This window comes from Alosa pseudoharengus, unplaced genomic scaffold, assembly GCF_046254945.1.
Source record: "Alosa pseudoharengus isolate Yale_2024_CS ecotype anadromous, Long Island Sound unplaced genomic scaffold, YU_APseudo_1.1 YU_APseudo_1.1_scf_10, whole genome shotgun sequence".
Classification (NCBI taxonomy): domain Eukaryota; kingdom Metazoa; phylum Chordata; class Actinopteri; order Clupeiformes; family Clupeidae; genus Alosa; species Alosa pseudoharengus.
This window is the reverse complement of record NW_027468565.1, coordinates 5,577,861-5,591,770: the sequence shown is the minus strand read 5'-3', so window position 1 is coordinate 5,591,770 and position 13,910 is coordinate 5,577,861. Positions and strand designations below refer to the sequence as shown.

The 13,910-nt window shown below is 42.8% G+C and overlaps 1 protein-coding gene across 2 annotated transcripts; it reads right to left on the bottom strand.

The window, feature by feature from the left end:
- Positions 1–1,761: 1,761 nt before the first annotated feature.
- Positions 1,762–12,258, bottom strand: pskh1 (protein serine kinase H1). Of its 2 annotated transcripts, XM_076262199.1 has the most exons (4): positions 11,936–12,258; positions 11,629–11,686; positions 9,473–10,657; positions 1,762–4,273 (listed from the first exon to the last, which is right to left on the bottom strand). In XM_076262199.1, the coding sequence occupies exons 3-4, from the start codon at positions 10,466–10,468 to the stop codon at positions 3,956–3,958; spliced, it is 1,314 nt and encodes a 437-aa protein (XP_076118314.1). In that variant the 5' UTR covers positions 10,469–10,657; positions 11,629–11,686; positions 11,936–12,258; the 3' UTR covers positions 1,762–3,955. The 2 variants fall into 2 exon arrangements, with proteins under 2 accessions (XP_076118314.1, XP_076118313.1); XM_076262198.1 differs by lacking the exon at positions 11,629–11,686.
- Positions 12,259–13,910: the final 1,652 nt, after the last annotated feature.

Sequence of the window (13,910 nt, the reverse complement as noted above, 5' to 3'; positions counted from 1 at the left end):
GTACGTATTCAGTGTCTTGTACTCACTTACTCCCCTAACTACAGCAATGTGTAACTTTACTGTAGTTTTCAAATGGCTGTACAAGTACTGTATAGTGCTGTCTTGAGCATGTTCAGGTAGTGTCACCGAGTTCTGCCCTTTTTTGCATTGGAAAACACTGAGAGAACTGTCATAATGAAAACATGACAAAGCCATTTGACTATCTTGTTCATAAACGATGGTGTCGAGACTTCTCATTTTGATGACACTGACAGTTTCATTGACATGAATACGTGCTTTTGAGGAATGGACTATCCATTTTGAGCAAGTGACATGCTTTTGCAGGTCATCCACTAGGTTTTGCAGTTTGCACTAATTGTTTGGAGAAATGCACTAACTGCTGTGCAAATGTTAATAGTGATGTGAGAATAGCACCAAAGCGACTGAGAAAAACTGTAAAAAGGAAGTCTTGTGGGGCCAACTATGATGCTGATAATGGAACTCTCTTGAAAGGGTCCATACAGTACTTGTACAGCCATTTGAAAACTTTTTCTTTGCAATTCTACAGCATTGTGACAGAATTTGATAACTAGTTCACCAATTTTGTATGTCTGACTCAAGCAATGAAATGAAGACTATTAGTTTTATTAGGAACGACTTCAGCATCCATAAGTATAGTTCATTTTGACTGACATGACAAAGCAACTGATACATGTTCAAAAGCATTTGCAATTTGTTCAGAGGAAGGGGAAATTGCTACTATGATGTGCACAAATGACTAAATGTTGTGGAGGTTGAACTAATAGGTATGAGAATTTTGATTATGATCTGAGAAAAGCACCAAAGCAACTGAGAAAAACTGTAACCATTAACCAAGGGGATGGAGACTCAGAGCTTTCTTTTGGCTCAATGGTCTCACCTACTGGCGAGAATGAGTTAGTGCATCAGATCCCATTGTGTTGGGCCTGTAACTGCATACCATCAAGATACCATAGTTCACATATAGCTTGATATCTTTATTATATATATAAAAAAACATACATTAATTGTGGTTATTTGGATGACAGACTGAAATGCCTTAGTATAATAGGTCTAATGCATATTTTTCAGGATTCTATAAGATATAGCCTAAGATCTCTGATTGATATACTGTAATTACTGGTACACACATTCTATAGTTTCTTGCAGAACAACACACCTATCCTTTGGTAGTCCATGTACATAATGGTGGTCAGAAACTGGGAAAAGGTGATACTTTGAAGCAGACTTTTCAATGCATTTACACTGTAGGCCTGTGATATAGGTTATTTTCACATTTTTTCAGTTGAATTGAAAGTTGAAAATGGGTCTGTGATATAAGTTATTTTCACATTTTCCTTGAATTTTTTGCTTAAATGGTTTTTATGTTTACCTTTAGTTCTTGTATTTCATTGGAGTCTATTCTCATCTGTGCTCGGGAGCTCTTCACTTCTAGGGCCCAGGGCAAAGAGGTAGGCTACCGTATCCGGTTTATGCTTTTAGAAGAAAACAAGAGAAGTCAGGCGACTGCAGACCCTTGCCCTGTGATGCAAGTCTAACCAAAGTAAACCGAATTTCAGCATCTGCATTCTGGATCAGGTCTGAATGATCATGTAGGAGAACTGAGATATGGTCGCCCACTAGGGGGCTTTGTAAAAAAAAGTCCAGACCAGTACAGACAGACAGACAGACAGACAGACAGAGAGAGAGGCAGACAAAAAGGTGATCACATAAATCATTATTTTGTTTCAGGCCCTTTAATTGCAACATCTTAGACAAAGAAACTGTACAAATTCACTGTTTTTAGAACAAAAAAAAAATCATTAAGTGAACAGAACATAATTATGCAAACATATGCATATCCTTCGTTTTAGACACACACACACACAAAGCATGGACACATAAACAAACACACAGAAATACATTTCCATTAAGGAGACAGTGTTGAATTGACTTCATCGGATGTACTTCTGTTTCCCTTATGCAAAATTGTGCAGAGATGGCAATGTGATAGAAACATGGTAAAGATGGAAGGTATAGAAGCAGTACTATACCAGGGCACGGTTTTGTTCATTTTCCCTTTTTGGTAACACATCAAGCTGGACACATTTTAACCGCTAGCATTTAATGTACTGCTCTTCTCTTTAAAGCAAAAATGGCCTCATAAAATTTCACTGAATTACAAATGATACTCTTTGTCCATCCCGCAAATCAAATTACTCTCAATCTTCTACTGATTTCTGAAATCATACATTTGGTAGAATAAGAAAAACAAATACATAGAAAAAGTTAAAAGACAGTGGTGTCCCCAAAACATACAAAAAGGATTACTGTAGTCCACAAAGTGAAAATACAAAACAATTGGGCACTTTCAAGTTGTTTCTAAAAAAGCTGGGCAGTTGTAGGAGGCTCCAGGCAGGGTTTCTGAATTGAGCTAAAGTGATGCTTATAAGGTGCACAGAGGCAAATCATAGATCGTTTTCAAATTAGCACTATGCACAATGCAAGAAGTAAATGCCATCTGAAATAATGAGAATGGGTATTTCCACCAAATCAAACACATGTTGAATTGTGATTAAATTTCGCAGATGGTTATTTCTTTCTGATCCAAATCACAGTCAGGGGCTCTCATGTTTATGTAAACCTGCTGCATGAAAATGAAAACTTCAGAACTTCATCCTAACAAAATCTCAGAGGAATTTCTAAATTATTGTGGGGTAAATGTGGTAATAAATATCTCAAAAATCATTTTGACCTCTCTCACCTTGGAATGACTATAGCGCAGAAACTATTCTTGGGCTCCCTGCCCATTTTTCCTATAAAGTGTATTCAACAAGATCATTGCCGTCAACATGAACCACATTCCATGAAAGAATAAAACCACACAGCAAATCTTGAGCACTCATATCAAGGGCAGACTAGGGCTTGTTGTGTAGTCTTCATTACTCAGAAATTTACCAACATCCTATCTCAGAACAACATATAAATTACAAAATGAGACACATGAATTTGTGTGGCAAAAATAAGAGCACTTTTAGTTTCTGGACAATTTGAAGAGATTTTAACCACAATGGTTTCTTCTCCTTTATCACTTGAGGGCCGTTTAACCCCCGAATCACAAAGGTGGCTTTCCCAACATCCAATATCAGTGACCCAGAATATTCCAAGGCTTCATTTGACATATTTCACAATAGCCACCGATGTATAAGACTTTAATAGCTTTATAAAAGTGGTTTCATGAACGTTTTTTCTATCACTAATGTATTCTTACCTTTTTCTGACTAAAATTAAAGAGAAAATACAAAACAACATTTTAATTTGGCCTACATAATCAATGCGATGAATCAACACCATGCATTGCCAAACAAATGAAATTAAAGATATATAAGATAGGGTACAGTATACGTCTTCCATTGCATGGAATGTGCTATTCCGACGCCCTAAGAACAATTCACAGCAAAAAAATTAGGAAGGAACAAAACAAAGAGACAGCTGACTTTATTTTTGTACTAACCCTTCCCAAAAACAAATAAGTAATTAACTAGAACTCTGTTCAACAGATACAATCGGAATAAAGGCATTAATGTGACCATGACGATGATAATGACATAAAACAACAATAAATAAATAAGAAAAAACAAACATAGGAGGAAATGACAGACCACGGAGGGGGACAAATAAACAAACATGAACAGAGCAGAGTCAATGTCTTGTCATTTCTCTTTTTTTTCCTTTTTATTTCGTTTGGCTCTGGGTTCCAGGAAGTACAATGAAGGGAGATGTAGAGAGACTGCTCTGATCCACCCCCAGAGAAACATGAGGGTGCACCCACCAAACACCCACCGTGCCCAACCCCTCTGTCTTCTTCCTGGGCCCGTTAAACCCACCACGGCCAACTCCAGCACCATTGCCCCTTGAGGGTTCTGTCCCCGGCCTTGCCCAAACTGGATCTGTAGGTTCAGCCGTTGTACTGCTGCTGGTAGCGGCGGTTGAGCTCGCGGAGCTCCTTCTCCCGGGCCCGGCGCGCCTTGCTGGACTTGGTTGATCGGCTGGAGCGCGTGGACTGGGCCGACTTGGTGCTGTGGCAGCGCGACGACGCCCTCTTCAGGAGATTCTGTGAGATGGAGCGCTGCAGGTTCTTCATGGAAGACGAGGCGGCCATGCTGACGATCCACGGGTGCTTAAGAGCCTGTCCAGCGGTCAGCCTCTCGCTCGGGTCCACAGTCAGCACACGGTCAATGAAGTCCTTTGCCAGGTTGGACACACTTGGCCAGGGCTGGAGTTGGAATAGCAAAATTAGTAATGCCATTCAAATTCAAATTCAATCTATAGATACATTTGTTTTATCACACACTTGTACACTGAACTACTCACAGCACAGATATACAATAAAATATATCACTATAAAGTAAGTATATCTAAAAAGTATACACACATAAACATAAAGCTAAAACGTATATGAAACATAAAGCTGAAATGTGAAGGGACAATAAGACTAGATGAGTCAAGAAAAACTATTAGGTTGAGATATTGGTCAAAAGCTACTAGTAGAAGAAATGCATCTACTGCGTCACCACAGAGGCAATACAGAATGTTGTGTGGGTGTTCTGGAATGGTTTCAATGGGCTTCTGTCTGGTTACAAGACACAACAAAAGACATGATCCCACATCACATTAGAGGCTAGAAGAAAACTTATTTTTTCTCAGCCCTACTTGCTCCCCAGTTGAACACAGTAGAGACGCTGACAATGCTGTTGTGGCATATAACAAACAACCCAAGGGAGAAGGAGGCCCACGGCAAGAGGTCTTGTTCAGTGGCTCGCATCCATTTGCTGTGCTTACTTATTCTCTTAGAGGACAAAAATGCTTTGAGAAATAAGCTGTTTCACCACTGAAATGTAATTTTGTCGACTTGAGGATCCAACTGCTGCAACCCTGTTCAAAGACGATGCTAGGATCTTACAGTAACAACTCACTGGGTGGCCAGAGGGATTCTGGGAGATGTGCTTTCAGGGGGTAATCTTTTTTTGTGTGGTTTGTCTGGACAGTTGCTTCAGAGCTAAGGGCTACGGTCCAACATCAATACATCTCATTCATCTACAACCAGTTTTTTCCCCCCCTTGAGCGTCATGGTGAGCAGGGAGATAGGAAACACTACAACTGCAACAGTCCTCCAACACTGACTCCAGGTTGTGTAACAGATGGGAACAACGCAAATCATTTCTGGCCCTGCTGGTGACTTCCTGCTAACTAATCATGCATGTCTTGGCACGGCACGCTCTGTCCAGTCCGTTGGCCCAAGCCTCTATGCGGGAGGATGGCGGAGGACAAAGCCCATTTAGCATCTAAACTGCCCCGCAGGCGCTGTCTGGCCCTCCGGGGGCGTGTGCTCTGGTGTAGAGAACGTCGCGTTCACACAGCCTCTGGGCTTTTTTCCTGGCCTAATTCAGAGCAGCAGCCGGACTGAGATGTCTGTCTGACTGACTGACTGACTGACTGACTGACTGACAGACAGACAGACAGACAGACAGACAGACAGACAGACAGACAGACAGACTGACTGACTGACTGATTGACTGACTGAGAGACTGACTAACTGACTGACTGACTGACTGACACGCAGGGGCTGCCAGGGACCCTGCTCTTACGTCACACACCGCATGCTGGCGGGAAAAGCCAGAGATGAGTAGAGATGATGGACAAGAACTGAGAAACACAAACAAACACACAGTACATACCCATACATACACACACACAGTACATACCCTTACACACACGCACACACAGTACATACACATACACTCAGACACACAGTACATACCCTTACACACACGCACACACAGTACATACACATACACTCAGACACACAGTACATACCCATACACACCCATACACACGCACACACAGTACATACACATACACACATACACACAGACACAGACACACACACACACACACACAGACACACAGACACACACACACAAACACACAGAGCATACCCGTAAACACACACATACTGTACACCAGTCTATTTAAGATAAACATTGTGCACTGAACAAACATGCACTGACCTGAACATATGTGCACAACACACACACACACACACACACACACACACATTCAAACACACACACACATAAACATAGTCACATGGGCACATGCAAACACATACAAATGTCACTCCACTAGCTCCAAACTGAAAGCCTGGACACCATTTTAATCTGTCCAATTATCTGACAGTATGAGAGATATAGTGGGAAGCCTTGCACACATGTGACTGACAGATAATGTGGCAGTACTGAGCTAATCAGCAGCTGGAGTTTTGGTTTAGTGGTGGCAGTGTTCCTGGAAGATTGGGATGCAGAAATGTGGTCTGACCAAGTGAGACAAGACCCATTGAAGAGCCTGTGCTCTCCTAGTGCAAGCATTGGGACACTTTACACACAGTGACAGAGATCTGTAACAGACACTGTACACATTCTTCCTCTACTTGAATCATCATGATCTCTTAAGCTGTTTGACCAACTTTATCTATCAAGCATCGAGACATTTTAATAATCTAACTGAAAGAGGAATTATTATAGAAACAAACCTTCCAGAGAAACAAACCTTTCACTTGAAAGATCTTTCCATCAACAACTGTTGGTTTCACTGGCCCTCCGTAATCAACAGGCTTTTTTTGCATGTGGACCATGTTTCAAATGCGAGTTCCCACACAAATATATTAAGTGGCTGACCACGTGTCAGTCTAGTCAATGTCAAACACCATATTATTCCCGTTGTGCATCAGCAATATTTTCAGTGAGTTTTAGGCTTGCAGTACTTACAGGTTTACCGTACCGAAACTTAACCGAACCATGACTTCAAAACCGAGGTACACACCAAACTGTGTTTTTTGTGTACCGCTACACCCCTACTTACAACAGCGTAACAACAACGCAGGTTAAGAATCCTCCACCTCTACCACACAAGTGCGCCACAGGCAACACCTGTGTGTGGGCAGGCGGACTCCATTCTTCTTTTCTTAAAGCACTGCGGTGTTAAACGCAGCACCCAACCCCTCTGTAAACAGCAGCATTTCAAGCACCACCAGCTGCTGATTCCTACAAGTCTCCATCAGAGCAGGTCTCAGAGGATAAATCTTCTACACAACCCTGACATACATGACATATATGCACAGCGCATAGTGACATGGATCATCCCACGCACACTGTAACGTTTGAGAGTGTGATTAGTTGTAGGGCCTGCGACAGTAAATCTACCGTGAGGATATTTATGACCGTCAAACATTCAGCATACACCCAGCGGGGAGGTTACGCAGGTCTGTTGCACCAGAGGCTCTGTCACCTACGAGGCAGGTTTATTTACTATAGGGCTGTGAACTCTGCATAACGCTGAAACACACCAGCAAGGATGTCAGGAATGGGTAGTATTTCAGCAACACTTAACACAGGGGCCAAAAGATGACACAGCAAAAAAAAAAAAAGGCTTTTTCAGGATGGCTCATGGGAACTTTTCCCATGGTATAAAAGTATGTGTGTGTGTGTGTGTGTGTGTGTGTGTGTGGTGGGGTTGACGTATGTGCTATGTGACTTTACTAGCTAAAGGCATGACACACTGACTTTTTTGTCTTTGTTCAGAGTAAAATGAGCATGTCATCACTTTCTGGGGGGTTACCATTAGTAAGGCACTATGCATATGCACTGCTAAGAGGCTGCCACACACACAACTGGAGCTTGAAGTGCTGCCATAAGCTCAACTGCCAAAAAGGCAATGCATGGACTATTTTCAAAAGTGTCACTTTAACCCTAAATGTTAGCTAATAACAATACTGTCTCCTCTCTCTCTCCTGGGCAGAAAGCCTACTGTTGACTGACCCAAGATGGTGTTGGCCTCAATCACATTGGTAAACTGAGAGAAAATCCACTCAATAGGTTTTTAAGCCAAAACAGATAGATTTAAAACACAAGGCAAAAAGGTCTAAGCAGAGCTTTCTCTCAAAGCTGAGGAGAGAAGGGGCTGCTTCACTGTATAATTAGCTAAATCCCTGTGAAATTGCCTGTACAAACATGGTGTAATGAGCACAGTGAGTTAATACCTATCCTTCGCACTTACTTAATGTATCCTTTGTTCTTACTTTGTAATGAACACTCAAAAACAACACAAAACTCTACTTCTGCTGAGTACTACATACAGAGTGTGTAGCACAATGTGTGCACTAGAACAGTCTGTTCAAGAGTACTGCAACAGATATTCACTGCAAAGGCATGGGACACCCTAAAATACATTTCTTTGGAATCACTGGGTATACAAGTAGGGAGGAACAATATTCCTGGTGGTCGAATTAAAAAAGATGTTTGTAGCATTCCAGCCCTGGAATCTGGATGTCTGAGTGCATTCCAGCTCAGACAATATTCCCAACAAATCGGGAGTAAAGGATTTCCATAAACATAATTTGACATAATTACAGCTTACTACATTCGTGACCTGTTAAAACAAACTCAACTAGGACACTAATGATGATAAATGTTGATTATTGCATGATGCATGACATTTGCATGGAACAGAAAAGTAGTTGAGTATCTTACATGTAGGCCAATACAATCTAATCTGTAAGTGCAGTCCAGCATCATGACAGTGTTCACATATTTTGAATATATTGCAGTGTGATGATACTCCACACTACAAAGACTTTATGATTCTCTGTTATCACATTATTATACTACAAGTGTGTTAATGTGTACTGTAAACAAAGCTCATACATTATCAAGATATGCTAGTTGCTGTGTATTTTCATGCAAATAGACACAACCAATGAGAGCCTCATAACTTGGGAGTGTTCTTCAGATCACGTCCACACAAAACCTCCCAAAAAACTGCTCATCTACAGAGAAAATATTACTAAAATATTTACAGTTGTAGGATCATCTGTACAACTTTCAATGATTTAGCTAGTAATTTATGAGGAACTGGATGCCACTACTCAGAATCTCTATAAACATCTGAACAAGAAGATTACAAGGATTACAGACTGGATGACTCACTGACAAGTAGTGTATAAGTAGGAGGACATGAAGAATCTCACACCAGTTTACGCTAATGCAAGGAGGACACAGGCAAAGATGACTGCCCATTGAGCAGGGCCATCCATGATGCACCATAGTTATAATTATTGGAATTGCCATTTCCATTTTGATCACAAATTGTAATTGGATTTAATAAAATTGATTCGATTTTTCAGCCTTAATTGGTATAATCTAACATTTGAGGATAGTCAGGATTAAGTTTTATGATATTTGAGTTCGCACAGCACACATGGCTGTTATGTATGCTGATGTGACTTGTGGAAAAGAAAGGAGAGTATTAAATGGTACTATTTTCATACAGCCATTCATATAATTACCACCAAGATACCATAAAATATCATGATATTTAAAGTCTATATTGCCCACCCCTCCCATTAGGAGACCCTTACCTCTCCAGTGTAGCTGTATTTGCCCTTGAGGATCTGTCGGTAGAGACGCATGCGGTTCTCATCCTCAAAGGGCATGGTGCCGCTGAGCAGGATGTAGGAGATGACCCCGAGAGCCCACATGTCCACCGCATTGGTGTACGGCTTGCGCACCAGGATCTCAGGAGCGATGTACTCGGGCGTGCCACACGTGGTCTTCATCAGACAGTCGTCGCCCTTCTTGCGCGTGCTGGCCAGGCCAAAGTCGGTGATCATGATCTTGGAGTCGGCGCCCGGGTGGTAGTAGAGCAGGTTCTCAGGCTTGAGGTCGCGGTGGGTGATGCCAAGCATGTGCAGGTACTTGACGCCGTCCAGCACCATCTGCAGGACCCGCGTGGCATCGCGCTCGGTGAAGGACCCGCGGGCGATGATGCGGTCGAAGAGCTCGCCGCCCGTCGCCAGCTCCATGACCATGTAGACGCGCTCGGTCGTCTCAAACACCTCCATCAGCTGGATGATGTTGGTGTGGCGCACGCGCCTCAGCACGTTCAGCTCCGACTCACACACCTCACGGCCCTCGCGGTAGCGGGTCTCGATCATCTTGATGGCGTACGGCTGCCGCGTGCTCTTGTGCTCCACGCGCACCACCCGGCTGAAACTGCCCCGCCCGATCAGTGCCTTGATCTCGTACTTCGCCGTGACCCGTGGGTCGAACTTGGCGCGGTAGCGCGCCACCTTGTTCCTCCGGGGGTCAGCCGAGTCAGAAGGTGCGCCTGCCACTGCTTGGGCGGCAGGCGGAGGGGACTGGCCGGTCTTCGGGATGGCGGCGGCAGTGGTGGCAGCAGCTGCAGCCTGCCCCTTAGCGTGAGGAGAAGAGGAGCCCCCCGTCTTCTCCGTCGAGCCATTTCCCCGGATGAAGTTCTTGTAGACATCGGTATGGTGCGGCTCCACTTTCTTGACCAGATCGAGCTGGACGTCGGCAGGGGCCTCAGGGAGGACCTTGCTCGTCCGGCACCCCATCACGTCACGATCCAGCTCCCCTGGTGCCAGCAGGACATCCTCATCGCCCGGGCAACATCCAGTCTCGGCCCAGTAACAGCCTACACCACCCAGTAGGGATGACCCCTTGAACAGGCTTCACACAGGCCTCACTGATTTGTCCACCACAGATTCACTACAGTTTTTGTTCTTATCAATCTATGAAGAATCCTAAAACAAAAAGAAATATATATTAACATCTTGATGAAATGACATGGGTTAATGACAAAAAAGAATCCAGAGAGTAGGCTACTTAGCAATGTAATCACCAATGACAGATTCCAGATCAGAAATAATGTTAGGTTAGACTCTGGATTTGGGTTCCCATATGATCTAGTAATCTACTCATTATTATAATACAAAACTGTACTCTTCTTATTTGTCTATGCCATATTCAAGCATGTTAGGCTGGATTTGCTTATAAACTATTACACCATTTTTCCAAAAAATGTTTTCCAACTTTTCTTCTCTGCAATAACCACAAGTAGGCTAAATATACAAAGATGATATAAAAAATAACATGGTTTGAAAATGTCTAACAACTGAGAGATTGGGAATGATAGGCCTAATCGATGCCCACCCTGACTTCTAATAGCCTACATGACTGTAAACCTCAGCACAATGTGTGTTCACTTCAAAACGTAAACATAAAAGACTACAAGTAGCCTAAACTATCTCTACACTAGATCTTAAATGAGCAACATCAGCAAATGCTATATGGGCAATGGCAGTCTTTATAAACGATAACAGCCTAGGCTACCTCTATAACAGGCTACAAGAAAACGAGACAATGCACTGGCGATTCCATAAGCCAATACATAGAAAGCTGTGCAGTTGACCTGATACGTGACCAACTATCCACAACCACAGCAGTACCAACAGTGGGCTCCATTTCAGATCGTGCCTTGATTATGCCTTAGCCTATACAGACTACCTGCATAACTGTTACTACAAACTGTTTGTATCATAACAGACAACAACATCATAATTTTGCCACAGTGGCTCATAGGATCCAACTGTGAGGTTTATAACATTATAACAATAGTATAACATGGAATATTATCAGTAACTCAGTAACAGTGTAACAGTAGAGAATGTAACGGCGCAGCAGCATTAGCTACATAAATAACTTAGATAGCTACCCTCACTGCTCGTCGGTCGGCCTCTTCCAGGATTTCTAGCGTCAAGGGTTGCTTTAGCCTACCAGAAAAGTTTTTTTTACATACATCCAAAATCCCTACGCGTTTACAAACAAACAAGATAAAGCTTTTAAACAAACCAGCCGGATGGAATGTCTTAACAGGTTCTTTAAAATAACAATATGATTATTTCAGTGTTGCCATGTTGATTATCGTTTTGATAGCAAGCAAAGCATGTTTAACACTACCATTCGTCCAAAAACTACCAAAAATCCTCGACTACTGGTTTAAGTATTACTTTAAATCTCACCTTCGCGTTTAATTACACACGATAGAGGAGTAACGGGGCAGGATTCCACCAGTTGCCAACGCCAACCTCCTCACCCCACTCTCAGCTGTTCTCTCCATTTTTTGGGTTCGGGTTTTTCAAACTTTATTCCAGTTGTTCTAGATCACTTCATCGACTATCTCGCCTGATTGTATTCACTAACATCTTCAATGACCGACGTGAAAATCGTTTAACAATTCTTCAGCGAGTATGTAAACATAGCGATAACTAAACATAGTTTGGATTTTCTAGCGTTAGCTTCGAAACGGTGTTTTTGAGTGGGACCACCTTTTTTCCTGCACAGCTTTCTTTGGGGGCTGTGAGATGGATCGGCTTGCAGGGCGGCGGACATAGCCCCCACATCGTGCGTGACGTTTCTTACGCCGTCTTGCAAGGCGATCCATTCTAATGTCCACCAATCCACACGAGGAGGCTGTGAGCTCATTTCCTGGAGACAGGGCGAAATCTTCAACAACTATGTCTATGCTCCTGAAACTGGCTGATTTCTTGTCGTTCTTCATAAGATCTAGCCTATGCTGAGGTGCGTTAAAATGTGGAAACTCAAGTTTGGTGAAAGTGTAACCAGTCAGGCATTTTCTGATCAAACTAAAGGTTACTGGAAACGAAAGGACTGCTGTTTGTAGCCTATTTTAACTATTTTCAAGTTTCTTGAAAGTCCCTTTTACTCATTATTTTGTCATTTAATTAACCTCAGCGGGCTAACCCTATACATTTGGGCAGAAAGTCTAGGACATCTCGTGATGACTTAAATGTCATCAGCACAGCAGCTACCACAGATTTGACATCTTGGCATCATTAAGAGGCAAATTTGAGTGAATCCAACGTTTGCTTGATGGCCTACTGACAAGACATTGCTGAAAGTCAGGCAGTATGCTACTGTAAACCTATTGTATTCCTTAAGCTAGAAATGTGTGTGTGTGCCTATATGTTGAAAAGAGATAGCTGCTCAGAGTCCTGTCAAGGGTGCAGGGCATTTCATGTTTTAAATGACAACAGTCATCAGATGTTGGCTACCAAATTAAGAGAAATCAGATATATTTTTTTATCATGGACAATATTGCTGGAAAAGAAGGAACAAGTGTGAAGATTATGTCCAAGTAATTTCATGAACCTCTAGATGGCAGTACTGTTCAGGCAGAGGTGCTGGAAAGTTGTAGGCTCCTCTACACATGAAAACAGCCTTTTTCTCCCATCTCTCTGTATATAGGAGCAGAGGGTTTGAACTGGACTCATTGTGTCTCTGATGGATGTTCAGCTTCCTCTAGGCTATAATGATCTACAAGACAAATAAATAATATCTCATTGATGGATTACACACTCTCTTATGGTCCTGTGGTCTCTCACACATCTCTCTCTATTTCTGATGCTCTCGCTCCCCATCCCATCCCTTCCTCCACGCCCCCCCCCGCCCCCCATCTCCACCTCTCCTTCTCTGCTCCCTATCTCTCTCTTCCCTCTCTCCTTCGCTGTCCCTCCCTCCCCCTCGTCTCCCCAAAAAGGTCAATACCATCTGTTAAATCCAAATTTGCTGACTGCTGTGCATTATTTAGCAGGATGAAGATCGAGACAGCTCTATTAAAAGCAGCACTGACTCTTCCTGCGCTCTCTCAATTATATTCATGATAATCATTCTTACAGGCGGGGATGTGTCTGGGCAGAGACGGCGCAGCGAGAGGATTGGGCCCCGTGTCAAGGGAGATCTTCAGGGGGCCATAGCTGCTCTAATATATGGCAGTCGGGTATTGTAACTCATCAATACTTCAGTGTTAAAGGTTTGATGGGCTTTTACACAGAAGGAGTTTGAAGGCAGTGACATTATACTGTGTCGCCTCTTTCAGACTCATACTTTCATTCACATACTTTCTCTCTCTCTCTTTCTCTCTCTCTCCTTCTATCTCTGTCCCTGCAGCTCAGTTCAGAGCATTGGGCTGCTGGG